Here is a 27,629-nt window from a genome sequence, read left to right as displayed (position 1 = left end):
TTTGTTTTTGTTTTCTGAGAGGGATGCAGGAGGCTTAAACCATCCCTGCCAATCTAGGATACACGGCGTACACACAGGGAAGGACTGGCAGAAAGAGGGCCTTTCTGAGGTTGGAACCAGACAGCCTCGTGCTGGCTCAGCGCTGTCATGTACCTGTTGCGGCAGCTGAAGTTTCACTCCCCTCCTGGGTCACACAGATGATCTCGGACCTAGAAGGGCCTCTCCCAGCCGCCTGTGGGTCAGCCCTGCTGGCGCCTGTCAGTGCCCCGCATCCACTCTGGTATCCCTGAAGTGGATCTCCTGTGCTCTCTGCAGATGCAGAAGCAGGCTGAGCAGGGCTGCTCTGAAGCCAGAGTCCCTCCTCCAGAGTCCCACACTGCTCCCCCACTCCAGCACCTCTGTCCCCGACTGGCAGGCAGCACGTGATGGCGGCAGGGCCAAAGCGCTGCTCTCAGGCACTGTGTGTAGAAAAGACCACGGTCTCAACGCTGCTTAGAAGAAAACCAGGCCTGGCGTGTCATGGGACCAAGGATTCTGGAATTCTCAATCACTTTTGAAGAAAGGCTTTTATTTAAAATCAAGTATTTATTCAAAAGAAATGAAGGATTATAACTATGTAGTTTGTGACAGACGGGAAGGGAAGGAGAAAGAAAACAGTCTCACAAAGGATGTAGTTGTGTTCTCTCAAAACGTGAAGCTGTTTTTCTGGTAGGCGCAGCAAAAGTCTTGTGAGGGGCCCAACTGCAACTTTAAGAAGTGTTTGGCCGGACTGCCTCCGTGCTAAGCATTTAAATAGGCACAGAGAATCACTGCTGGGGGCCTGCGTGCAGTTCCCGGTCAGAGGTTCCAGGGAGTCCCCGTGTGTCTCGGTGGCTTCCCACCGGGAACCCCACCTGCCCCACTTGGAACATGTGCCCTCAGCGCAGTCCTGGCCTGGGCACAGCCCCCCACACATGTCCTAGGAGGACTCTGAGCCCTTTCCTGCAGGGGTGGAGAGTATGGGACGGCTGAGCAGTGCTCCCCTGGCTTCAGACATCTGGGATCGAGTGGTCCATGGCGTGGTGGAGCAGGGTCGGGGACAACCTAGATACAGCAACGAGGAGTCACCCAAACTGGCAGCACCTGCTTCTCCTCCCTCCCGGCCTGTGCATCCCCCAGGGGGACCTTCATTTCCATTCCTAAGACTTTCAAGTCCCTTCCAATCACCAGCCACCTGGAAGGGAGTGAAGGGGGGCAGGCTGGTGTGTGCCCTGCGTGAGGCTTGAGGAGGCTGGCTTGGCTAGGAGGTGGGGAGGTGGGGGTAGGGGCTTGGCTAGGAGGGGGGAGCCTTACTTTTTGACCATGTGCTCATAGATCACGGTAGGGATGATGGTCAAGGTGACAACGTTCCCGGCCATGGCCAGAATCTCTGTGACCGCTTTGTCCTGGAGAGGAAGTGAGGGGGCAGTCACCCTGGGGCCAGGGGCACCTCTGCAGAGGAGGGGTCAGCACCCCACCCACAAGACCCTGCTGCCATTAGGGGAGAGTTCCAGGTAAGCAGCCAGGTGAGGCCTCGCTTGAGCAAGACCGTGAGCCCCCGACCTGAGGATCTCTGTGGTAAAAATGAGCAGGCCTCTCCTCACTCTCCCCTTGAAGGCAAGTCCTGTGGGCCTGACACAGAATAGGCCTCACAAACTCTCCTTGCGTCCCCTTCCACCGGAGCGCTCCAACGCCTCACTCACCACGCCCACATTGTCTATGCCATCTCCCTGACTCAGTCACACTCAAGTTCTGGAAAATTACCATGCAGTGGAGGCCATCGGGTGCATCCATCCACCCGCTGGGCTCCTGTTGGCCAGCCAGACGAGCCGAGCCCTCCAGGGCTCTTTTCCGCTTACACTTTGTTGACCGGTAAAGAGAGAAAGGTCTGCAGACGCCGTTCAGACCATGAGGAGAACAGGAAAGGACAAGCCCCTATGCCACGTGGGCCAAACAGACTGAACTCTAAAGCACGGCCACAGCAGAGCTTCCGGCCCTTTCACAGAGACTAGTGACCATCCACGCACTTCTAACTTGGTTATGTGCTCAGTTGGTGAGGTGCGAGATGTGCGAGATGGGACCAGTGACAGCCACACGGTGGAAACAGATCAGCTTTCAGAAGACAAATATCTCAAAATGCCTAACTACACAGGGCCGTTCAGGAAACGGAGAAACCCAGTGAGAGCCTCCGAGCACCACGGTTTGCCAGGGTAACTGGCAAGTTCATCATGATGCCCTGAGCCTTCGGGGAGGAAGAGAGAATCCTTGGCACATTTTAGCATGACTGGTCTCCAGAGGAGTTAAGATCAAAGAACTGGAATGCTTTGAAAGGAGGGCGTTTGCAGGTACCCGAGAGGGAAGCTACTCAGAATCGGTGTTGGCCTCGTCAACTTCTCAGGCATAAAGGGTTCCCTTTGGATTGTCAAGCCTGATCCCCGAGGGGGAGATATGCAGTAGGAGGGATCACAGACTCACATCAGGAAGAACTTCCTGATCACAATGCTCATGAGCCTCCAGAGCCAGCCTCCAAGGGAGGTGGGGAGACAGTCCAGCATGGGAAGCAGATCTGGGACAGGAATGGCGGGGTGATGGCCCTGGGGAGGGGTGGAGAACTGGCTTAGAAGGCCGTGCCAGCTGCGGAGTGAGATGCCACTGCCCAGGCCACTTCTGCTGGGGGGAGCCCTGGAGCCCTGGCTGCAGGAGGGGATAGGACTCTCCCTCCAAATCACAACCTCGAAGAAGAACCGCTCTCTGTCCAGGCGGCAGCGAGTCAGGATCAAACCACTTTCACTTGTTCAGGGACCAAAAGCCACACGACTCATCATCCTCTGAGGTCCGGTGCCTGAAGGCGCCCACTGCTCAGTCCACATCCGCTAGACCCTGCACCCCTTGCTCCTTCTGGCTTTTTAAGGATAAAACACACACACCCTCCAAAGATGAACAGAGGTCAGAAGTGTGTTTCTGGGGGATCCCTGGGTGGCTCCGTGGTTTAGCGCCTGCTTCAGCCCAGGGCATGATCCTGGAGACCCGGTCCCACGTCAGGCTCCCTGCATGGAGCCTACTTCTCCCTCTGCCTGTGTCTCTGCCTCTCTCTCTCTCTCTCTCGTGAATAAATAAATAAAATATTTTTTAAAAATCTAAAAAAAAAAAAAGAAGTGTGTCTCTGAACAGCAATTTTCCAAGATGTTCCTATTATGGAATGTGAGCCAGTTATGCAAGCAGAAGTGCCGTGGAGGGGGCAGGTATCCATGCAAGCAGCAGCCCCCTCCCGGGCGCCCTGTCCCGACGCACCCCCTGCCTGGACGCACCGCCTGCCCCGCTCTCCTCGGCCTCCTGCTCCCTGAGCACTGCCCCGCGCTCGGGTGCTCTGCGCTGAGCTCAGAGCTCCACCTCCCTCGGCTTAGCCCACAGCAACCAGAGCGCGGGGATCCGAGCCTCAGGGGCACGGCGGCCTGCCCGCCTCTCAGCGCCTGAGCTCCGCGGCCGAGCGCACCTACCTTCAGCCCGACCACATTCTGTCCGTTCACCTCGCACACGGACTGCTTGGTGAGGAGCCCGTTGCGGGCCGCGGAACTCCCTCTGACCACAGAGACCACCGCGCCTTTCTTGATGACAAAGCCGACGTGGCCCGTGCTGTCCTTGTGCATGGTGACAGTGCGCTGGAACGGCCTGGCGGGAGAGACCGTGAGCCGGGCCTAGACGTGCCTGGGGCCAGACAGGGAGGCACCGGGGGCCTGGCCACTCACCTGTCCCGAACGACCATGGCGATCTTCTCTGCCGATGCCCTCTTCAGCACCCGGTGCGCTCGGTCCGTGCTCCACCCGGCACAGTCTCGGCCGTCAATCTGCAGGATCTGATCCCCAAAGCGCAGCCCCACAAGAGACGCGGGGCTGTTGGCCTTCACCAGCTGCACAAAGAGCCCCTGGAGGAGGCAGGGCCCTGTGGTCAGCTCCCCATCACATCACTCGGAGCCCAGGTCCCTCGGCTGCTGTTTGCCTCCTGATCGTCTAGGAGCTGGCAGGACAGCGGTCACTCCATTTTCCTGGGGACAAAATACTCCAGGCCACATAGCCAGGGAGCAGCTGGGTAAGATCTCAACCCTGGCTGGGTAAGATCCAGCCCCTGGACTGCATGGCTTCTTACGACGGCACTGGTCCCGCCGGCTTCCACCTTCTGCAGACAGCTGAGCTGCCTGGAAGCCAGATCCCTCTGATGGAGGGGAGGGAGGAAGAGAGACCCCGAGTGGTAGGAGCCCAGGAGGCACAAGTGGAAGGTCCATTCTAGAACCCAGCACTGACCCTGGGGCCTTAGGGGAGGGAGGTTGAGAAGAAGAGCCTCAGCTTGAGGCTGGGTAAGCCTTGGCTCCCCTGCTTGCTCCGCACCTTCCTTACTGTGGACAGGGCCCACAGCCCCCCTCCCAGGCTGGTGGGCAATACGTGTGGGAGATGCCCCCTCCTCTCCTGCCCAGTCCTCAGCCCTACCTGGTCAATGGCCCTCAGCCGTAGCCCCGTCTTGCCATGCTCATCTTTGCACAGGTAGATCTCGCGCACCCCAGGCTTGATCTCTGCTCGCCGTGTGCCAAGGCTGTTTCCAGACAGCGGTGCCACCAGCTGGCCCGGTGACAGGCCAGAGCCCACCATCTGCAGACACCAGGGGTCTCATAAGGTTGGGGAAAGAAGGATGCAGTGGTCCCTGGGCCCTCTCCCATCCCCAGATCACACTCCTCTCTCAGGGCCTGTTAGGGTGCATGGCTCCGTGAAGCCACTAGGAGGCATCAAAGCCTATACCCCCTGAAAAACAGCCAGGAAAATGAGGAGAAAGAGAATGGGTATACAGAAAAGGAACCCTCATTTTGGTGTCAGAAGACCCCTTTGAAATCCAATTAAAAATAAAATTTCAGGGATCCCTGGGTGGCGCAGCGGTTTGGCGCCTGCCTTTGGCCCAGGGCGTGATCCTGGAGACCCGGGATCGAATCCCACATCGGGCTCCCGGTGCATGGAGCCTGCTTCTCCCTCTGCCTGTGTCTCTGCGCCTCTCTCTCTCTCTGTGACTATCATAAATAAATAAAAATTTAAAAAAATAAAATAAAAAAAATAAAAATAAAATTTCACAGCAAATAGCAAGCAATTAGGGGGAAAAAGGACTTGATTTGTTTTGTCTTGAAAAAAATGTAAGCAAAAAGTATAAAAACGAGTGCTTTCCCCGTAAAGCCCAGAACAAGTCAGGATGTCACTCTCACCACTACTCTTAAATGTGGTACTGGAATAACTACCCAGAGCAATAAAGTAAGAAAAGGAAATAAAAGGCATACAGACTGTAAAAGAAATAAAATGGTCCCTATTTGCAGATGATAGGATGATTTACTAGGATATTCCCAGGAATCTACAAATAAACTCTTAAAACTAAGTGACTTCAGCAAGGTCACAGGATACAAGATCAACACACAAAAATCAACTGTACTTTTTTTATACACTAACAGCATACACATGGAAACTGAAATTAAAAGTACACTACCAACTATAATTACTCAAAAATAAAACATAGGAGTAGGTGTACAAAACATATGTAGGACTTGCATACTGAAAACAAAAACAAAAAAGTGGCTGATAAAAGATATCAAAAATATTTAAATAAATGGAAAGGAATTTTCTATTCATGAATTAGAAGAACATAATAAAGCCATCAATTGCCCCAAATTGACATAAAGATTCAATGCCATTTCTATCCAAATCTTTACAAGATGTCTTGTAGATGTAGGCAAGGTTAATCTAAACTTTATATGAAAAGACAAAGGAGGGACACCTGGGTGGCTCAGTGGTTGAGCGTCTGCTTTGGGTCAGGGCGTGATCCCAGGGTCCTGGTATCAAGTCCCACATCAGGCTCCCTGCTCCCTCTGCCTGTGTCTGTGTCTCTCATGAATAAATAAATAAAATATTTTTTAAAAAGAAAGAAAAGAAAAACAAACTATCCATTGAGAAAATGAACAAAACATACGAAGAGCATTTTACTGAAAAAAATCATAGCTGGTAAACAGCACATGGAAGGACATTGAACATCACTAGCCGTGAGGGAAATGCAAATTAAGACCCTGATGAGACATCACGACACACCTATCATAACAGCAAACGTTAGTGAGAAGCTGGCAAAGATGGGAAGAAACTGGAAGAGTGTCGCTGGCAAGAAAATAAAGCAGCAGAGCCACTCTTAAAATAGTTTGGCAGTTTCTTTTCAAGATTCAAACATGCATTTATCATACAACCTAGCAACTGTACTCTTGGACATTTATCCCAGAGAAATGAAAACTTATGTCTGTACAAAAGAACTATACAAAAATATCCATAGTAACTTACTTTGTAACAGCCCCAAACTGGAAAAAACTAAAATGACTCTCAATGGATTAAAAAGTCTTTGGGATGTCCATACCACGGACTGCTACTTAGCAACGCAAGGGGATGAACTAAGGGGGGGGGGGGCGTTGATGGGGATTAAGGATGCAGGTGATGTATGGAATTGTTAAATCACTGTATTATACACCTAAAACTAATATAACACTGAAAGTTAACTATACTGGAATTAAAATAAAATGAAATAAAAACAAACAAATAAGCAAATAAAATGAGATGAGCTATTAATACAGTGAATAACCTGGAAAGGTTTCAAGGGCATTATGCTGAGTGGAAAAAGCCAATCTGAAAAGGCTACACGCAGTAGGATTCCATTTATATAACATTCTGAAACAAAATCATGGAGGCAGAGAACAGACTAGTGGTGGCCAGGGGGTTAGGGATGGTCAGGGGGAGAGAGTGGGCATGACCACGAAGGGCCGGCCTGGGGGAGACCTTTGTGGGGACGAAACAGTTCGTGCCTTGGTTGCACTGGTACTTACATGAGTCTATCTATACAGGTGACAAAGTGACACAGGACTACAGACGCTCACTGTACCAACGTAAAATGCCCGTTTTCCTTATCCTGTAGTTCTGCAGCCACTTCCTGCATAACCATTAGGAACACTCGCTGGAGGGTACAGCTTTCTGTGCCCTTCTCTATACTGTCTTTGTGGCTTCCCAGGAGTTCATGATTATTGAAAAATAAAAAGTTAAAAATAAAACTTTTAGCTATAAAAATGAATCCACCTGTCATATTTGTATCAACATTTCAGTGAAATGCACTCACGTCCTCATTATTGGAACGAAGAGAAATTCAGTCAAAGGCTGACAAGGGAAGTATACACCATGGGACTTTCTTTGCTTCGAAGTTTGTATTTCACAGCATGACTATGGGGGGTTATTGTGGGGAAACACCCCAGGCCCCACGTGTCCCCTTCCTGGTGGCCTTTCTCCTGTCAGACCCTCATCTGCCAGTGGCTGTGTGTGTGTGTGTGTGTGTGTGTGTGTGTGTGGCTGTGGCAGTTTTCATCCTCACTCCCTTCACTTCACGAAACCCTTCAGCCTCAACAGGACTTGGGGTTGTGCTCTGCCACCAATTTTCAGCAGCCTGGGGACAGGACAGCAGACAAGCACGCTGACCAACGGCCCGTGGGGATGCTGGAGCCCACTGGGAGGGGGTCTGGGTGGGCACTGGGTCTCTGAATGAGCGTATTTTCAGGAGGGAATATTTCAGTGTCATGATGTCTCTTGCTCCCCAAAACCATGGAGAGCAGGAATCAAGCAAGCATTGTGGTTTAATTTGGGGACCAGAGCTGGGTGACAAGCTGCTCCCCCTCTCGGCTCTGCCATCCAGGCAACAGCTCTCAAGGCACAGGCGCTCCTACATTAGATGCCTCCAGGCTCAGGCTGGGTTTAACGCCTCCCTTCTCATCCAGCAGCCCGAAGCCAGAGGTCAAGGGGCAGGCAGTGGTCCTCCAGCTCTGCCCAAGACTGCAGGAAACCCCACAGCACTTTTAATGACGGGTCAAAATGAGAAGTGCCATCAAGAAACAGAGCCGCAGGCACGCCAGGGAGCAGGAGCTTCCAGTCTGTGCAAACGGCGAAACCAAGGAGGGCAAGTTGGAACATTTCTGTGCCCACATCAGGCAAGAGAAGAATACCTACACCAGCACCTTCTGGAAGCTGAAGCAGGTTCTGCTGGACTTCTTGGCTGGAGAGGGAAAGACCCATATAATTTTCCAAGTCCGCCAGGCTCGGGTACAAAACTGATGGGAAGAGAAGGGAAGGAAGAGGAGAGGTGTTACTCAGGGGTGCGTGCTTGGCCATGCCTGCCTGGCTCCCCCGTGTCACTCAGCTGTATTAATAAACAGGGCCCAGGGACACTGTTTACTCCTGAGAGGGCAAGGGAACACTCGCTGGTGATGTGGGTTCTCCCCTCAGGAGGGCTTAGGGGCAGTGATCTCGCCAGGAGCAGCCTGGGACACAGAATCCCTCATGTTCGAACCACTTGGCTGTTCAACGCAACAGACTTTATTTGGCACCAGCCAGACATGCGACACCAAGCACAGGGCTGGTGCTGGGGACGTGAGGCCCCGGCTCCTAGGAAATCCACGGGATGGGGAGAGGCGGGCTGTGGGAGGCAGGCATCTGACCCCAGGGCAGCTCCCAGGAAAATGCACAGTGAGGAGGGAAAGAGTGGGCCTGTGGTCAAGGTAGCTGCCACAGGACCTGAATCAGGACTGCCATCATCTCTGGGGGCCACCACAAACATCCCGGTCTCCTCACTTGGCCATAGAAGTTAGTCCCACATCAGAGGATTTGGTCTTCTCACTAAGCCACAGAATTCTCAGGGTCCCCTCAGAGGGTTCTGGCGGGGGTAAAATGTGCAGGAAGCCCACAGCAGGGCGGCAGGCAAGAGGCAGTGCTTGGAAGTGGCCACAAGAGGTCACTGTCAGTCAGGAGCACCCCACCCCGGCTCGCTCACCTGAAGGTTGGGAGACTGGCAGGGCGGGCATCCTGGCTGCAGCTCTGGCCTGGGCCTGGGGAGAGGTGAGATGCACTGATCAGCTGTGGCCAGGACCCGCAGACCTTGGAGCTTGGGGCTCCCTGGGGCTGAGGGTCAGGGCCTTAATTATGCTGGCAGGCCTAGGGTAGGGTGGCGCATCCAACGGAACTCGGAGATGTGTAAATGTGGTCTCTGCAGATGTCCATGTTTCTGGGGAAGGTTCTCCCTGTAGCGCCCAACCCACCAAATGTCATGACCCGCTTGCTACATGAGGCAGCCAGAACATCAAGACCCACCTCCCAACGAAATTCTCAGTCGACAAGTCCCAAATTCTCAAAACCCACTGGAACTGCAGGTGGATGGAAGGTGGATGGAAGGAAGAAGCTTCTGGGGATGAGCAGGCCACATGCCATGCCCAAGGGGTCTACTCTGGAAGCCTGTCTACAGTGTGGCGTCTACCTGAACGGGGATGGAGGAAGTGCTGGGACGCACAGGCCTATCTGCAGCTGCTTGGCCTTCTCCACTCCTGCTGTAACTCCACTGCCTTAGCCTCCTGTCCACCAGCAGGCCCTGCAGTGGTGACCTGCAACACCCAGCACCTTTCAAGACAAGCCTCCCTTACTCACCCTGGGACAATCACAAAGGGCCCACGAGGGCCTAGACTAACACATGCCCAGTGGCTTACCTGAATGGCTTGGTCCATCTTCAGGTCCTCCAGAGACGGGTACAGGGTAGACATGGCTGTTCCTCAGAACACCCTTCAGGGCACAGAGAGTGAGGAGGGGTGAGGGGTGAGAGGAAGCATGGATGTCTGCCTCGCGCCCATGGGTGCCACTCAGGACTCTCAGGACAAGAGAGAGATCAGGAAGGTATCATGCCCATTTTGGAGATGGGGGAGCTGAGTCTGAACCCAAATCTGTTTTGTTCCCAAGCCCATATCTCCACCCTTGCAAAATTCCATCCCACCTGTTCAACTGACTCTGGGCTTCAGACCCCAGACCCAGGGGACCACCCAGGACATGCTGGCCAGGAAGAGCAGGAGTTTCAAAGGTCAGGTGGGCTGAGGGGGTCTGGTCACTCAAGACCCAAATTCATTCCAGCAAGTTCATAGTGAGCATCTGCTGCGTACAGCATCATCCCACAACTGCACAGAATTCCAGGGGTCTTAATTACAATAGAAAGGCAGCAGGGCATTTTGAATCCCTCCCTCACAGCCACATCCCTGTTCCCCTCTGAGTATTTGAGCACCTACTGTATACCACCCATTTCCAGCCTTGATCTTAGCCTAGGCTTCCACTTCTCTCCTTGTAAAGCTCCGAGCTTCTTAAAGGCAGTGTTTTGAGTTTTGCATTTAGACAACTAATTTGAATGTATGAAGTACTCTGCAAGGTCAAATAAAATCTGTTTGCATATGGCCTGTGAGCCACCAGTTCCAATCTCTGGAGGAAACAGAAGTCTGTGGGGACCACTTTAGAGAATATGGGCTAGATACTGAGAGTAGTGGTGAGCCACCAGGGGGGCTTTAAGCAGGGCTAAGACATCCCAGGCTCATGCAGAAGGGCCTATTGACTTCCACCTGGAGAACAACAAGAGAGGAGGTAAGACCCATTGGAGGATGTTGGAGGGCCTGGGGAGGGGCAGGAAGATGATGGAGGTCTGCACACAACATGGGGGTTAGGGGTGGGATGTGAGAGAGGAGAGATTTGATGGCAAGTTAGAAGTAATGATATGCCGGGGGAGGAAGGGTTGTCAAAGCAGCAGGTACAGAGGAAGAAGAAGGAACAGTGATGGATGAGGATGACCTTGGCCCCTGTGGGTCCCTCAGGGGAGATGCCCAGAGCATCTGGACCTGGCAGGGCTGGAGTCCCTTCACCCCTGGCACAGCCCACTCAGTTCCCTGTGACCACCCAGGCACTCCTTTTTTGTGTTCACCTGCTCTGATGTCCTAAGGGTACCCACCTTCCTAGGATGGAAATGAGGACCAGAGGTCCCAAATGTATTTCATTCACCTCTCAGTCTTGTTTTTTATTTTTTTCAAATTTGAATTAGTGCAAATATTTTAAAGTCTGGGAATAAAATAGTCTTCGCTCCTAATTTGTATTGAAAAAAAGTCAAAACATTTGGCAACGCAAGAGCAAGAATCATGCACAGCAACACCCAGTCCAGGCTGAGTTGCGGCCAGCCTCTTAGATGGTGCTGCCTATGCTCTCCCAGTTCCCAAAGTAGCCAAGCCAGCTGTGTAGTTCCCATAACTACCCAAGCCAGTTATGTCACGTGCTTGGCTCTTTGAAGCAGGCGGCACCGGATCCTTGGCCTAGTCTGATCTTTGTGGCAGAAATGATCACCTCAGGAGGAGAGAGACTGTCCCGGGGGAAAGGGGGACTGGCTCTGACCTCCTTTAGACCATCTGGGGCAAAGAGACCCCTTTGCCTGTGGCCTTCCCCACTGTGCACATACTCTGGGAGATTTTTATCTTGGGGCAGTCCTCAGCAGGTGACGTCTGCCAAAACACGCCCTGTTACCAGGATCATGCATGAAGAGCATATGTGAAAATGAGAGGCCAACCCTGCCCGGCTTTTTCTAACACTGAAGCAGCACAGCAGTTATTAGATTTTTTATTATTTTTTATTTATTTATTCATGATAAACATAGAGAGAGGCAGAGACACAGGAGGAGGGAGAAGCAGGCTCCATGCAGGAAGCCCGACGCGGGACTTGATCCTGGGTCTCCAGGATCGCGCCCCGGGCCAAAGGCAGGCGCTAAACCGTTGAGCCCCCCAGGGATCCCCCAGCACAGCAGTTACATTTTCAGTGGCTGCCCTCTGGGACAGCAGAATCAGAGCTCCACTTCCTGGAAACCACTCCCAGGCCAGAACCACACAGCACTTTCTCTGCATCTGGGACCTTTACCACCTCCACCTCTGAGGCCCCGCTCAGTTTTACTGAGCTCTGGGCAGAATTGGGAGGCAGGTATTCCCCTACCTTTTAACAGTGTATGATCTAGTGGGGAATGGCTCCCAGCCAGCAAATATGCTGTGCCTCATCCAATCATCAGTCTACCCACTCGTAGCATTTGAGTATCTACCGTGCGCCAGGGGCCCTGGACCTGTTTCAGCCATCCCGGGCCCTCTGCTTGGCTCACCGCCCTTCCCTGGGTGGTGCTCTTTGAGGTTTAGTTCAAATGCTGTTTCTTGGGTTGCCTTTTTCAGGCCATTGGACCCTCCCCCGCTAGTTGGTTGGATCTTCTTGTGCTCCATCCCTGACTTGTGCTGCCTCTGCTGTCAAGCTATTTACCATATTACACGATCAACATACTGGACCCCGCCTCACAAAGACAGGGAGGGGCCGTGTCCCCTTCACCACACACTAGGCCTCCCCACCACAATAACGGCTAATATGCATGGTGATAAAAATGGTTAAATCTGAATAAATCAGTGGTTTTCCGAGAACAGATTGGAAATTCTGTAGGCATTTTTGGGTGTCAGAAGACTGTGGGGGACATCACGAACACAGAGATCTGGGCCTCTTGTAATGGACCCGCAGACCATTCACAACAAACCGTCCTCTGTCCTGTGCAACTTTCCAGCGTCCTCCCAAACCTTCCTGTGGGCATCGAGCCTGCTTATAACCTGTGTTGTGGGTTTTTTTTTTTTTTTAATAACCTGTTTTATATACAGACACAGCGTTTCCTGGTTTTAATACGCAAGAAATGCATCTACCAGGTCAGTCAAGGGAGGCTGCAGCGCCACGCCCCCCACGGCCGCTGAGACCCCGGGACGCGGCCCTGTGCGCCCGCACGTGGCTGTCACACTCACTCCACACCCGTTTACAAATACTTGGCCTTTGACGTCGAACCGAAACAGGCGGAAACTTCTCCGTCGAATACGGTCTCAACCCCAGACGCACGCGTTCTGGCGTCATCCAGCTCCAGCTCTGGCAAACCGAAGGGCCCAAGCTTCCGCTATAAACTACTTTCCTCGCCCGTGTTTCGCCGCCGTTATGATAAAGTCGGAGCATCCTGCTGGCTGGCCCGCGGGGAACCGCCGGTTCCGGACGAACCCGCCTCCTCCCTCGGCCTCAACTTCCCCGCTTTGCGCAGCCAAGCACCAAGTCCACGCACCGGGGGCCGGGGCACGGCCCTGCTCTTCACCCCAGGCCCGTTCCCCAGCCCGCCGGACGGCGCAAAGACCCGCAATCCCGCTCTGAGATCCCCTCAGATCCCCTCAGATCCCGCCCTGGGGCCCCTTCGCTGCGACCCCCGCCGGGACCACCGCCTCCCAGCGGCTCGGGGCTACGGCGCCTGCGCAGAGCCCGCCGGGTCGCTGGGGCGCGCTGCGGCGTCGAGGACGCATGCGTCCCACACCCGGGCCTGCGCGCCGCGAAGGGGGGCTCCCAGGCTGCCCCGCGGTAGCGGGGTCGAGAATGGCGGCTCCCGGGCCGCTCGGGCGGTCGGCCGGCTGGGCTGTTAGAATTCAGCCTGCCTCTCGCTTTCTCCAGGTGCCCATGCCGGTGCCGGCACCCACAAAAAGAAATCAGGTAAAGCTGCAGAGTAAGGGATGGAAAAGCTCGGTCGGACCCCTTGCCCCCTCTTTACGGGACTGGAGGCCGCGCAGAGCCGATCGAGCTTTAAAGGGACGAGTGTGTTCCCCCCCCCCCCCCGCGCCAAGCTCTTGACCCCATTTACGGGCCATTTACGGCCTGCGGAGGAGGGAGAGTGCGGGCGACCCTGAGAAAGGCAGCAGTGGGAGGGAGGAGGGTGTAGGGACGCCTGCGCTCCCCGTTGCCTGCTGCTGGAATGGAGTCCCGCCGTCGCTCAGGCTTCCGAAGCGCTTTCCGTTCCCGAGTGTTCCCTACCCACTGTGACGTCACTGGGCGTCCCTCCAGGTCGTTTTTTGCCGGGCTGACTTCTGACCAGGTGCCCCCGCTCCACCAAGATCCCGCGGGGGTCCCACCGGCGAGTAGCTGAGTGATCGCACCCCGCTGCGGAGGGTGGGGGCCTCGTGGTCGGCCGGGCAGATCGTCCCACGGCAGAATCGGGTGTGCTGCTCCCTAAGGGGTTCAGGCAGGCTGGCTTTCGGGGTGCAGGATAAAAGACCAGGGTGACCAAGGAAAGCCTCTTGGAGGAAGGAAGTGGGTGAGCCGTGTGCTACTCCAGGGGGAGAGAGGCCCAGACCCAAGAGACCAGCTGCCTTCCAGAGCTTTACTACCTCCTGCAGGTTACGCAGGTTCTCCAAACAACATTTTTCCCCCTAGCATTGCTTCCCCTCTGCAGCTGCCCCACCAAGTACACCCCCTGGTCTGAGCCAGAAATCTGGAAGTTAACGTTAACTCCTGCTCTTGAAGCCATACCCAGCTCTCGCCCTCAGCATAAATCTCCAAACTTCAACTTGGCATTCAAATCTTCATGACCTAACTCCTGAGGGCACCATCTACAGTCACACTTCCTCACGTTTCCACACTCACCCTGCATTTCATTCATTCCAGACTGCCTGCTGACACTAGAACTCACCCTCCTGGTTCATGCCTCCCTACCTTTTCAGGTACCTGTCCCTCTGTCTTGGATGCCATTCATGCCTTCTCTCTCCCTCTTGTTCATCTGGTGAACTGTCCCCTTGAGTTCTAAGCTTTTCCCCAAATCCCCCCCCACACAGAATTAGGCAAACCTCCCTTCTCTAGACCCCAGAACCTCATATTCACCTATTCACCATTCATTCCACTAATGTTTATTAAGTACCTCTTGTGAGCAAGGTCTTCTACATTCCCTAGGATTGGATTTCCTCTGTGCTGTGTTTGTTTGCCTGTCTCCCCACTGCTGAGCCCAGTGTTTGGCACATGGCAGGCGTCCCAAGTTACTGTTTCTTAAAGGACTGGGAAAGCAAGACACGGAAGGGAAAGCCCCAAAAAAGTCCTTTGAAGAGAAGCTCTGGACCTAGAAAGGGAGGAAAAAACCCGCTGCCCTAATGAGGTAGACTACAAGGCTGGCTCCTCCAGTCTGACAATGGAAGAGTTCGCTTAGCTGAGTGCTGGCTTCCTGCAATTAATTGGCTCCCGTGAAAGGAAAATAACCCATCTCTCACAGGAATATTCCTTTACGTTGCACTTTACAGAATTTCCATCCCTGAGCTTCTGTACTTTTTGATACAAGCAGGAACACCACCCACTGCAATCCAGCAGTCATGTCCTGGGAGATCAGCAGGGCTGAAAGGGGGGGTCAGTTCTCATCTTTGGATTTTGGAACACCTTGTTCCAAAGAGAGCTGAAACTATGGGACTCCTACTTGTTCCTGTGGACAACTCATCCATCCTTCAGAAGACAGTGTGTGCGGGAGGGAAGCGTGGGTTAGAGTGTCAGAGGAATAGCTCCTGGAAGGCCAGATTAGCCCAGTTTGTGGTGGGTTAGAAAGAAGAGGCTGTTGCTAGGCCACCAGCATGTACCCCCCACCCTCCTCCTCAGGGCTGTGCTGCCTGCTGGAGGAAGGCTGTGAACGTCATTAGGGAATGCAGATGCTCTTGAATGCAGGCCCCCGGGAGGCAGGCAGGACTGGGTTTAGACTGCTGCCTCTAATTTGTGAAAGCAAACATGGACAAGTCCCCTTTGACTGTCATTTCTTCCTTTGTGATACGGGTAACAGTACTTGTATCACAGAGTTATTGTGGAGATTTAAAGATCCTTAAGAACTAAGATATGTGTGAAACACACTTAGCACTGTACCTAGCACATAAGACATGCAATCATCGTTAGCTATTCATTCAGGACATTTACTGAGTGCCTAAGTCCCTGTGCTGTTCTAGGTACTGAGGCAGTGAGCAAAAGGAAAATCTGTCCTTGAGTGTTTCTAGCTGGATAAGTGTGTTTGCTGTGTTAGGTGGTAGGGAATAATGAGGAGAAAAATAAAGCAGGATGGAGGGTAGAGTGTTGAGAGATCCAGAAGGGTTTCACTGTGGAGTGGGAGTGATGAGTGACTTTTATAAAAGCCTAAAGGGGTAGGGAAGAGCATCAAGGCTGAGGGCATGAGGTCGGGGTGCCTCTTGTTCAGAGAGCATCTGGCCGGTGAGACTGGAGTCTCATTCAGATGGAGAGCCAGTGGTGAGGAGGTTGGAGAGGGTGTGGTCAGGTTCCCAGGGGGCCATGGCCAGGCTTTGGCATTTACTCTGCTGAGATGGGAGCCACTGGAGAATGTTGAGCAGCCGAGTGACATGGTCCAATCTAACATTTTGACAGTCCCCTTTGGCTAACATTTGGAGAACTGACCAGAGGGACAACGGTGGACACAGGGAACCCCAGTGAGCAGTGATAGTGGTGTTAAAATCGTTATTAGTTTGGAAATCGAAAATGTAAAACAAAAACTATTTAAAAACAAAAACAATTCTTTGGTTAGTTTGGGCTGCCATATGTAACGAGCCAGTGCAGTGTCTTCCTAGCACACAGCAGCCTTGTCTGAAGCTCCATTTTCTGAGGCTCTGCTGTGTGGAGGGCACAGGCTGTCCCCCTTGGTTCCATTCATTAGCTCACTCAGTTCTCCCGACTGTGGGGATGTTCCCAGTGTCCACATGAGGAAACCAGTTCTGAGGGAGGTCAACCACTGGCCAGTTCCTCAGCAGGTTCTTCCTGCAGTGATAGGGTAGCTGGTAGAAAGAGCTTCAGGCAGAAAAATAAGCAGAAACTGAGGCATAGACTCCAGGTTCCCTGTGGAAATCCACTCCTTGCCTGGCCCTCCAAAGGCCCCCTTCAGGGAGCAGGGTGTGGGCCGTGTCTCCTGAGCACTGTCCTGGAGCTCGGAGGGAGCCTGCAGCCTTCATGGTGTCCGGCTGCAGCTCACTCAGCACTCAAACCTGACCCATGGCTGGGGTCAGAGAAGGAGACCCCAGTTCACACCAGAGGGAGGGGAGCCACCTTGAAAGAAAACCACCTGGGAGGTCCCAGAAGGGTCGGGACAGGACACACCATACAAGAGCCAGCCTCACTGGCTCCAGTCCCGGTCAGTAGGCCCCAGCTCTTACCTGCTGGCCAGGTGCTGCTGAGCGTCCTTTTCCAGCCACTGCTGAGAGAGCCTGTTCACCTCCCAGAAGGTGGTGGCCCTTGACCCAGTCAGGTGCCGGCTTTGGGAAGGGTGGTGCCCGCCCCCCCAGTCAGCTGATGCACCCGGATGGACCTAGGTAAAATCCCTGTGAGTGTATAAACAAAGCAAGTCACTAGGCCCAGAGGAGGGCTTTGGCCTTAGTCAAGACGTGGAGGTGAGGCCACAGGTTAGGGACACACAGCTGCTGTAAGGAGGGATAGTAACAGACTTCTTGACCTTGAGGAAATCAGATTTGGTTTGGACATCCAGTCCTGTGGAACTTGAGGACAGTTTGATGGACATCCAAGGTCTTACAAAATGGCCATAACGTGTGACCCATCATTGCCCTTCTAGGAATGCATCCCAGTGAACAAGAAGGCATTGAGATCCCAGAGCCCAGGAAGATTAGATTGGTTGTCTCCAGGAAGAGGAACTAAGGGGCTGTGTACTAGGTGGAGTGGGGGAGGGGTTATGATACACTTTTGGTACCTCTTAAATTTTGAAGAATTTGAATGTATTACCTATTTCCCCCCCCCCCCCCCCAATAATCAAAGAAAATTAAACAGAAAAGGAGGAGGAATTGAATTTAGGTCCTGGTGGGTTTGGTTGAACATAAGTGCCTGTCACACTTGGTGCCTCGGGAGGGACTGGGGACCTGTGTTGGGGTAGTCCCATGAGGAATGACGCAGGGCATCCGCCCAGGGTGGGGTGAGTATCGAGACTGCTCACCTGGCCGGGCAGGTCCACGTCATAGTCCCCATGACGAGCCTGGGCAGAGTTGTACTAGCCTTGGGCATCACGTCCTGACTGGGGGCCCAGCTGGCGTTCAGCCCCAGGGAGGAGACACCGCCAGCCTCCACGGAGCTTACAGCCAAGAGTCCTACCCAGGAAACCTGACAGGAACAATAGTGAGAAAGGCAGTTGCCACTAATTGAGCACTCACTGCCCTGTGTGCTGTGAAGGTCTCTCAATGGCCATATCCTCCCTGCTAAGTAGGTGGGAGAAGCAAAGTTCCTCTCAAGTTACACAGCTGGAAGGTGGCTCCAAGGTCATGTTTTCTCTTCAGTGAGGCTAATGCACTGGAGGTTGAGCCATATGGGCCTGAAGCAGGGAGTAAACCATGGGTGATGGACCCATCTTAGGCCAGGTCTCTGAGGCCAAAGAAAAGTAGAAAATAGTGATGCTAATGGAATCACGTGACTCCCTCTCCCCACACACCTTAGTTCACTCAGTCATGGTCTGAAAGGGCCCTTGGGAGAAGACGGAGAAGGAAACCAGCCCAGAAGAGTAAGAGACCTGCCGGTGGTCTCACGACATGTCACCACAGAGGTGGGACTCCTACTCCCCAAACCACCCCCCCATTCCACGATGTCCTAGCACCTCCCCTCTCTCACTCTCCCCCCTCCCCCTCCCCCCCCCCCAGCATCCTGGCCACCCAGGAGGATCTTTCATGGACATGCCCCTCCTCAAAGTCTCCAGTTGCTCCCTACCCAAGGGTCAGGACTAAACTCCCAGGCCTGACATAGGGCCTCTGCGGCCTGTCCCCATTACTGTCTTTTCAGGTGGAGTCTACCCCCACCTCACACCCACCTCACACTTCCATCCCCTTGCCTGCCTGCTACTTCTGGAATGCCTCCCCTGCCCCCCACCAGATCTCTGAGCTCCTCTTCCAGGAAGGCACCTGGTCATCCCCATCTGTCTGGCCTCCCCAGCCTCTGACCTCTGGATCCAACTATCGTCTTCTGTGTACATCAGTCTGCCAGTTAGACCCGAAGTTGCACTGGCAAGGCTTAGTTATTAGATGGGCAGTGGCCATTTTCAAAATAAAAATTGGAACTTGTGCTCCAACCAGGATCTATTTCTGCTGCGTTCCACATTTGTCAGAAGTCTAAGACATGGGTATCCACTAGGCAGTTTACACTCAGAAACTCCCTAGGATTGCCCCGGGGGACCTGAGTAATCAATCAGCCACTACCTCACTCCCCTTCCCACTGAGCCCAGAGATGGCTCAGGATCCTCTCCCAATAATGTTGCAGACAGCTACTGCCACTTGGATTTGGCCTGTGGAAGGACACCTGTACCATCTGGGATGGGCACTCCCTGAGGGCAGGGGCTCGGCTGCATGGTCCTTGTCCCTAAGGCCTGGCACGGAGGCCTGGCCCATAGTGGGATCTCGTGTTTGCTGAATGAACAAATGCCCCTCCTGGTAAACACAGTGGCTCAGTTTTATTTAGAAAATGGTCCGTTCTGGGGCATTAGATCCAAAGCCGGGGCCTGTGACGTAGCACATTTCGTACACCTCTCTGAGCTTCCATTTCCACACCTACAGATGGGAGTACTGGTGGCTGCTTTCTGGGCTCATCCTGAGGGTGAGATGAAGGAAGCCTGGGCAGAGCCTAGGACGCAGCTCACATGCAGCAAATGCCAGTTTCTGACTTCCTCATGGAGTCGGTGTGGCTGCAAGTTAGAGAAACACAAGTGCTCTTTCTGGAAGAAGGGGGAATGGTTGCCAGGCAGAGAGAAGCACCAGCTGGGTGCTCCTACTCTCAGCGTGGACTCTGGGTGGTGTGGCACGAGCCTGCTTAGGTGGCATGAGCCCAGTTAGGTGGCCGCGCCTGTGCCCATACCACAGTATGAGGACTGCAGGGGCTGTTCACAGCTCCTTCTGCATGCTGGGTGTGGGGCATAACCCGATCTCATATTCTTCCCAGCAGCCCCCAGATTTAGAGAATGGACCAGGCCACACAGCCTGCGTGGTAAGGCCAGACCTTGGTGGTGAACCCAGCAGAGCTGCCTGGCCTCAGAGTCTTTCCCATCCCCGAACAGCTGAGTCAGATATACCACACGGTAGCCAGTGGCCCTAGTGAGTCAGAGGTCTGGGGGCTGACGGCCCACACTCCCTCATACTTGTACCCCAGTTGGTCCCATCTAACACTTCAGCCCCATTCCTGGAAACAGCACCTGTCTGAGACCCCAAGCTCTAACTCCCACACGATCCCCCAAAGTGTTATCTTGAAGGGGCACAGCTTATTGTATGGGCTGTGGAATCCCAGCCTGCCTGGACTCAAATCCCTACTTGGGCTGTGTGGCCTCATGCAAGTGACTTCACCTCTCTGAGTCTCAGTGTCCCACGTGAGAGATGAGAATAATTTCACTTTGTATTTATCCACACAGATGAAAGTACCTGCCTGGTCCTTGGGAGGCGCTAACTAAATTTGGACTTAGGATATCCACGTTATTGAATTACTCCTTTATCCAAGTGAGAAAAAAATGTGTCCATTACAGTTGTAAATGTGATCAAAGATCAAACATACAGAAATTAGCTGCATTCTGGAACATAAATCCAGGTTGGACTGTCCCTGATATGGCTACTATAGAAGTTTCTAGTAAGAGTGAAGCTAATGTCAGGGACCCTACACCCCACTACTCTGTTGGCCCAGCCATCTGGACCCTCACCACTTCCATTCTGCTTCCCACTGGGTCCTATATTATTATTCCAAAAGCAGTGGCCTCAGCCATCCACAGCACAGACCTCTAGGGGGATGTGTGTTAAAAATACCGATTATAGGGCCACCTGTCTGGCTCAGTCAGTAAGAGTGGGCAACTCTTAATCTTGAGGATCATGAGTTTGAACCCCACGCTGGGTATAAAGATTACTTAATTTTTTTTTTCAAATACCAAAAAATACAGATCCCAGGGGCACCTCGAGTTGGTACATCCAACTCTGGGAGTGGGGCCCAGGGATCTGCATTTGACTTCTGTCTCAGGTGATTCTGATGGAACTACATGAGCACTGGTGCTTTGTTCCTTCTTCCTGACCCAGTTTCTCTTCAATCCCATGCCAACAACGTGCTGGGTATGGGGCATGTAGCGTGGGGTTTCCCATCCCTGACCTCCTTTAAACTCCAAAACATATCAAAAAGCAACTGCTGGAGTGTTGTAATAGAAAAGGAAATTGAGGTCCAGAGGTACGCTCTGGGCCCAAGGACCCACATGTGGTAAGTCACAGAATAGGGTACTGACCTGAGTGCTTTCCCCTTGCAAATGTGAACTCCCATAGATATGCCAGCCTGGATCCAGGCCTGGGTCCAATTTTGTAATTTCCAGGCAAACGCTGGTCACTCCAGCTAAGCTTCTTGGCCAAAGGCACAGAAAAAAGCAACTAAACACATAAGCAGTTTGTGTGGGGTGGGGGAGGGCCAGCAGTTCAGGGAACAGCCTCGGGGAGGGTCGGCGTTCGGGCCTTGGGGAGGGGTCCGCGGGGGTTTGTGGTTGCCCCCAACACAGACCGGCTGTGGGTCACGTCAGCAGGACAGAAACTCACTGAACACCACTGCGGAGGCTGCGGGCTCATAGGGTCAGACAACCCAGCCGGGAGCTCTCATGGCCTCAGCCCCCTGCGCGGGACACCCACTGGGCAGCCTGTCCTGCTGACGCCCAGACTCGCTCAGTCCCTGCAGGCCTCCGTCCCTGTTCCCGAGGACTCCAGAAACTGGATGTGGGCACCACCAGAATGGGTCTGGGTGCCCCGGCCTCCCTGGGTCATGGATTCCTGCAAAGGTCTGTGCAGGGGGCGGGTGTGACTGGTAGGTAGAGCGTCACAGCAAAGCAAGCGTGACACACTGGGGCTCCTCTACTGGAAGCATCACCAGGTGGGGGGCGCACCTGACATGGGAAACCGGCTTTAAACAGGGCAGCCAAGGAAAATGGGAGAGGTCTGAGAAGAGCAGGGCAGGGAAGAGGCAGCCGTTGTTGCGCGCTGTCACGGGCCAGGCAGAGCATTAAGTGGTTTGCACCCTCCAGCCTCTATCCCTCCCTACAGGAATCATGCCCGCTCTACCAAATGAGACAGCTCGGGTTCCTGTGGGTGGTGGGCTGCGCTGGTGAGCCCAAGTCCATCAGACTCTGGGGCTCTGACCTCCGGCCCCCAGGTCATCACTCTGTGCGTCCTGTGGCTGAGAGTAGGCCACCAAACCAGGCTGCAAGCTCACCTGTCCCCCGCCTCCTGCAGGCCTCCTGGCTCAGGGGAGGATAATCCCTGGGCCCTGTGAGAGGGGAGCCGGGCCCGTCTTATTGCCCCATTTTATAGATGACAGACCTGAGTACGGTTGGGTGCCTGTCTGGCGCGCACAGTGCAGTCGCGTCCCCTGCCACTGGACTTCTCCCATCTGCCCCACATCCTGGCCGCCCTAAAGACTGCAAGGAGAGCTAGCTGGGAAAACCTTTCCCTCTGATTACATTTGCCCGGCAGAGAGTAGCCCTGGGGAAGGCTGTGGAGATGGGGTATGGGGGTTCCAGTGGGCCTGGGGCAGAACGAAGGTGAAGAAATCTCTAGAATGTATGGTCAGAGCCCTGTTTTCCCACTTGCCTGGAAAAGATGTCCCCAGTTCCCTCAACCTACCCAGAAATGCCCTCTTTCAAGGCCCTCCTGTGACTTACCTGATATTGCAGGGCTTCTCTGGCTGGGCACAAAGCCACAAAGAACACACAGAACATCCCCTCGAAGAGTCCATTTATTATAGGATATTTTATGAGGCATTCATTATATGCTACATCTTCCCACTCTTCACAATCTTTGCACTCACAAGGTACTCCCTACACCACCCAAGGTGGCTGTCCCTGCTGCAGACATGACAGCTACATTCCAGGCAGCGGGAAGGTGGGAGCAGAACAAAAACAATACCCCCCACTGAGTCAGCCTCCTCCAGGAAGCCTGCCTATTTAGTCAGGTGGCAAGGATTTAGTTGCATAGCCACACAGCTACATGGGGATCTAGGAATTGCAGTCTGTGGGCTGGGCACTCTGCCAGGTAATATTGGGGTTCTGTTAGGAGGGAACAAGGGGAATGTGGATATTGGGTGGGCAATAAGCAGTCTCGGCCCATCATGTCAAACGTGCTAAGATCCAACAAAGGGCCAGCCCAGCATCACCTGGGCCTCTGCTGGTCCTAAGGCAGGCACCACATATAGTTGGTTTGGACATTTGGATGTTTGGACATCTAGATCTGGGGCCCCAGGAAGCAATATTATTCTCCTTAATCATCCCAGGGCCAGCTATCCGGCAACCAGAGACCACCTGTATAGCCCAGAGCCCGCTACAATTACTCAAACTAACCAACCCTAAACTGTTCGCCTTGCCCTGTCTTGCCTTTCCCAAGGAAACCCCAATAAAGGTCATGGGCCAAGCACCCTCTCTCCATCTTCTGCCTCCAACCTATCCCAGTGTTTTTCCATGAGGTCCTGAACATCCTTCAAACCTCCTATCTCTAGGACCTGTGAGCATAAGAAACTCTCCTCTGGGCGACTGGCTGGCTCAATCAGTAGACCATGTGACTCTTGATCTCGGGGTGATGACTTTAAGCCCCACACTGGGTGTAGAGATTACTTAAACCAACTCTCCTGGGGCATCTGGGTGGCTCAGTGGTTGAGTGTCGGCGTTTGGCTCAGGTTGTGATCCCGGGGTCCTGGGATCGAGTCCCGCATCAGGCTCCCCACGTGGAGTGTGCTTCTCCCTCTGCCTATGTCTCTGCCTCTCTCTCTCTCTGTCTCTCATGAATAAATAAATAAATCTTAAAAAAATAAATAATAGAAAATAAATAAACCACCTCTCCTCTGTGGCCGCACCATCTCATGAAAGAACACGAACCAGGACTTCAGAGACAGAGCGTCCTCCACGCCGTGTCTCACTTCCATCTTGGTTTTGCTGGGTCACGCTGCGATAACAACCCCAAATCCCGGTGGCTCCTAACACTAAGCTATTTCTCATGCACATAGTATGTCCTTGTAGGTCTGGAGGGCTCTCCACTGCTTCTCACTCCAGGGCCCAGGGCGATGGGGCAGCCACCATCTCAAAAGTTGTCAGTAGCCACGCAGAGGGAGAGGGTCTCCACCTGGTAACAGTGCTCTGGCCTAAGGTGACAGATGTCACTTCTCACACTTCCTTAGCCAAGGCTGGTCACATGACCCTACCCAATTTCAAAAGGATGGAGAAGTGTCATCCTGCCACATGGCTGGAGGGCAGAGTGTGGGAAAAAATAAGGAGGAGGATATTACAAAGGACCCCAGGCGTGTGCCGGGCAACTGTGATCACCTGAGCACAGGCGGGGTGAGCAGCTGTGCCCTGGGGTGCTGCACTCAGCCCAGCGGGACCTACCTGGGGAGAGAGGGGCTGGAGAGAAGGAAAGAAGGGATGTCCCAGAGCCAGGGGCTGTGATGCCAGACAGTCCTATGTTCCAATCCCAGCAGGGAGGCTCAGATCCCACTGCTGTGAAATCGGAAGAGCATTTCCCAGTAGGCAGAATTTTAGTGAAGATTATGGGGACGAACATGCCTTTATACTCCTGACAGCCTTTCCCTGGAAGGCAATACTCTTTGGTGGAAGACCCTTTGCCCTCCTAAGCCCTTTGATGAATTTAAGTGGGCAAATCTGAGCACAGGAGCTTGCCTGAGAGAAGCCTGGGGGAGGCAGCTGAGTGTGTGTGTGTGTGCGGGGGGGGGGGGGGTGCTTACAAAAGCACAATATATTCCTAAGATTTCTTTGGGAGTGACTTTCTTTGAGATGGCTTTGAAGCAGTTGATGGCGATCATGGGGGTACCCAAGCCCCCACCCCCATCGAAACTCCTAACAGATCAATTGTTCTGTGTAACAGAAAGCTGGGGGTTCCGGTGGCAGGCCACAAGACCGGAGAAAACAGAGAGGGGCTCAGGGGAAGGAAGGCAGCGTGAGGGACAGAGGTTGCCAGGTGGAATAAACACCAGAGGACGCCCTGGGAACAGGAAGGCAGCAGGAAGGTACTCTAAGAATAGGCTAAATTTTGTAAGCCCCAATTCCTTTTTACTCCTTAAATCTTGAGTCAACTCTCTCTGTTGACAGGAGGCTCACTCCTGCACCATGGGCACTCAAAGCCAACCTATGGCCACAGAGGCCTCCCTCTTCCCAGGGCAGGGTGGGGAGAACCCATATCAGAAGCTGGTCCTGGTCCTGCCCGGTGCAGAGGGACAATGTCGAGGCTCCATCTCCTCCTCGGATGACTCAAATAGCCAGTCCCAGTGGCATACTCCCCCCTCGGAGCCGAGAAACGGGGCAGAGGGTGGCAGAAAGACAAGAAAGATGTATCTGAAGACCCGGTGTTGTCTGCTGAATCTACGTGGGCATAACAATTTTGCAGATAAGATAACTGAGCCCGGGGGATCAAACAACTTCCCAGGGTAGCCCAGCCAGGCAGCCGGGCCGCGGGGATGAGAGGCTACACCTGCCTTCTCTGCCCCTAGGGGAGGGAGGCTGGGACTCAGAGGGGGAAGGCCTTGCTCAAGGTCACACAGCAATTCAGCCAGCCGCAGAGCCAGGATGCAAGGACTCTAGATCCTGGCTGGGGAGGCTGCCAGCCTGGGAAAGCTGCCCAGCCCTTTCACCCAGTTTTTTTGCCTGGTGCTGGGGAAAGGTTGAGGCGGGCAGCAGAGGCGGCCTGATCTGAGGAATCCACCCAGGCCCAGTCAGCAGGGCTGCATCCGTCCCGCTGGCTCCCGGTGGCGCGGCCAGCAGCGCTGAGAGCTCACCGGGGAAGACCGAGGACAGTCGTGCAGGAGGCCGGGAGCTCGGCCCGGTGCGAGCGCGATCTCACTAACCCGCCCGCGGCCTAGTGGGGGGCTTCTCCGCCGGCTTCCGTGTTGCCAGAGACGGCACTGGGCCGAGTGGGACCGAGGCCCCAGGACTCGCAGTCCAGTGCTCGCGTCCCGGGGCGGCCGCTCGCGGCGGGAGGGGCCTGGCTGGCGGGGAGCCAAGGCGCGGGGGAGGGCGGCCGCGGCCCGGATGCCCTCCCCGCGGGGGCCGAGCTGCTGCGGCGGATCCCCCGGCCCGCCAGGCCCGGAAGGCGCAACAATGGGCAGCCGGGAGCCGGGTTCCGGAGGCAGGGCGCGGCCGGGCGCCACCCTCACCGGGAGGACCAGGCCCCTGCGCCCGGGACCCACGAGATTGCCGCCGGCCGCCCCTGGGACCTTACTGTCTGCCGGCACCTGCCTCGCCCCTGCCGTGGCTTCTCCCCTGGGATCCTCACCTTATCCTAGTATTTAGCCCTATTTCACAGATGAAGCAGTGGAGGCACAGAGTTTAAGTAGAATGCCCAAGGTAAAGACGACGTGACGGTGAGGTCTGACCCTGGGCGGTCTGGCTCCAGGCCCTAAGCTCTTAACCACTGTTACTAGATACACACACACACACACACACTCATGCCCTATATAGTTTCTCATCTTTTTCCTTTTCACTTACGTCACTGACCGCTTTCCACGTCATAAATACAGCCCTCGGTTATTCCTGTTTCAGGTCCCGACGCGCTGGGAAGATTCTATCCATGCGCCCCGCCCCCCATATCCCTTTTTCCCCAGCAGCTAAGGGACCTGGGTCCGGACCCCCGGCGCCCTGTCATTGAGTTAAGGTAGGCTTCCTCTAATTTAAATTGGTGATGACAGGATCCCTGGGTGGCGCAGCGGTTTGGCGCCTGCCTTTGGCCCAGGGCGCGATCCTGGAGACCCGGGATCGAATCCCACGTCGGGCTCCCGGTACATGGAGCCTGCCTCTCCTTCTGCCTATGTCTCTGCCTCTCTCTCTCTCTCTCTCTCTATGACTATCACAAATAAATTTAGAAAAAATTAAAAAAAATAAATTGATGATGACAAAGGGGTGGACGGATGGGTGCTTAACCCCCTCCTAATCTCCATCAGAACCCCTCCTCCCAACCCAATAGGCACACCTTCTAGATAAAATGTGATTATGCAAACGAAGCTTAGAGACAGGCTCCCTCCTGTATCCAGTCAGATTGCGGCACCCAAGCCCCTCCCAGAGAAGTGCCCAGCCTGGCGGGTAGGTTCAAGACCACGGGTTTCCTGCTTTAAACACCAGATATGGAGAACCTGCAGCTTTCTTAGACTCGGATCCAGTGAAGATTTGGAGCCCAGGGCCATGGGAAACCCGGCAAGGCCCCGCCTGGCTGGACGCCGCGAGCTCCAGAAAGGAGGGGGCAGCTGGAGCTGGTACAGGGACCAACCTGGGGCTGCGCTTCCTGCCTTAGACGACTGGGAAAGGCACTTCTCACCCGTCTCCCATGCATCTGAGACAGACGGGGGGACCCCAGTGCAGAGTGGGACGAGGGAGCAGGTGTCGGGAGACATGTCAAACACACTCCATTATGGCTGCTGGAGGAAAGTCTCCGGGGAAGTGGAGGGGCTTCTCATCCAAGATTAAGGAACCAGCCGAGGCCCCCTTCCAGAGCCCGCTTTGGCCCTCACAGGCCAGCTGGGAGCACTGGATGGAGAGCCAAGATACGGAAGATTTGTGTTCTGGTTTCATTCCCACCTGTGGGCTGTTTTATAGCCTTGAACCAGTCATTCCCCCTCTCTGGGTCTCTAGCTTCCTGTTCCTACCACACCAGGGACCTCCAAGGGTTCTTCTCGCTCTGACAGGTGGTCCGGCAGTGGTGCTTTTTCTTTCTGGGATCCCCTGAGCTGTCAGGTGGACGATCTGGTAGGAATCACCTTTCTGAACGTTTCTATCACCATCAATTAGTCTTTCAAGTATGGCTACTACTTGGGGGTCACCCAGCATCCACTTCTCCTTAGTAGCCGTGGGGGAAGCCTCCTCCCTCCACCTCAGCCAGGTGCAGTGAGTGG

At 54.1% G+C, this 27,629-nt stretch overlaps 2 protein-coding genes and 2 long non-coding RNA genes across 10 annotated transcripts in view; 2 read left to right on the top strand and 2 right to left on the bottom strand.

Annotated features, from left to right (window-relative positions):
• Window positions 1-547: 547 nt before the first annotated feature.
• On the bottom strand, window positions 548-15,690 carry SDCBP2 (syndecan binding protein 2). 2 transcript variants are annotated; one of them, XM_072800371.1, is made up of 9 exons: window positions 14,442-15,690; window positions 9,596-9,668; window positions 8,890-8,944; window positions 8,070-8,170; window positions 4,500-4,658; window positions 3,765-3,940; window positions 3,516-3,687; window positions 1,333-1,424; window positions 548-1,083 (listed from the first exon to the last, which is right to left on the bottom strand). In XM_072800371.1, the coding sequence occupies exons 2-9, from the start codon at window positions 9,647-9,649 to the stop codon at window positions 1,029-1,031; spliced, it is 864 nt and encodes a 287-aa protein (XP_072656472.1). In that variant the 5' UTR covers window positions 9,650-9,668; window positions 14,442-15,690; the 3' UTR covers window positions 548-1,028. The 2 variants fall into 2 exon arrangements, with proteins under 2 accessions (XP_072656472.1, XP_072656473.1); XM_072800372.1 differs by lacking the exons at window positions 9,596-9,668; window positions 14,442-15,690 and having other exon boundaries at window positions 8,066-8,170; window positions 8,890-8,907.
• On the top strand, window positions 13,656-18,816 carry LOC140618228 (uncharacterized). The gene is made up of 3 exons (XR_012018423.1): window positions 13,656-13,946; window positions 18,192-18,297; window positions 18,531-18,816. It is a non-coding gene; the product is annotated as an uncharacterized lncRNA (long non-coding RNA).
• Window positions 18,817-19,231: 415 nt separating this feature from the next.
• The window catches only part of FKBP1A (FKBP prolyl isomerase 1A), a 58,946-nt gene continuing 50,548 nt past the window's right edge, over window positions 19,232-27,629 (bottom strand). The window contains exon 5 of the transcript XR_012018422.1: window positions 19,232-19,425. The gene's annotated coding sequence lies outside the window, so the exon portion shown is untranslated. The remainder of the gene's footprint in view (window positions 19,426-27,629) is intronic.
• LOC140618229 (uncharacterized) overlaps window positions 25,891-27,629 on the top strand; it is a 51,067-nt gene continuing 49,328 nt past the window's right edge. For 3 of the 6 annotated variants that reach the window (XR_012018430.1, XR_012018428.1, XR_012018425.1), the window contains exon 1: window positions 25,891-26,398. This is a non-coding gene — a long non-coding RNA (uncharacterized lncRNA). The remainder of the gene's footprint in view (window positions 26,399-27,629) is intronic. The other 3 variants (XR_012018427.1, XR_012018424.1, XR_012018426.1) reach the window with 3 other exon arrangements.

The sequence above is a fragment of the Canis lupus genome, chromosome 26 (genome assembly GCF_048164855.1).
Source record: "Canis lupus baileyi chromosome 26, mCanLup2.hap1, whole genome shotgun sequence".
NCBI lineage: Eukaryota > Metazoa > Chordata > Mammalia > Carnivora > Canidae > Canis > Canis lupus.
This window is presented reverse-complemented; position numbering and strand designations above follow the sequence as displayed.

Coding starts and splice junctions, on each gene's coding strand:
- SDCBP2 (XM_072800371.1), bottom strand. CDS start 9,649: ATGTCTACCCTGTACCCGTCTCTGGAGGACCTGAAGATGGACCAAGCC. Junction 3,941..4,499: donor GGCTGAGGGCCATTGACCAG/GTAGGGCTGAGG, acceptor TGCCTCCTCCAG/GGGCTCTTTGTGCAGCTGGT. Junction 3,688..3,764: donor GCCATGGTCGTTCGGGACAG/GTGAGTGGCCAG, acceptor CTCTCCCGCCAG/GCCGTTCCAGCGCACTGTCA.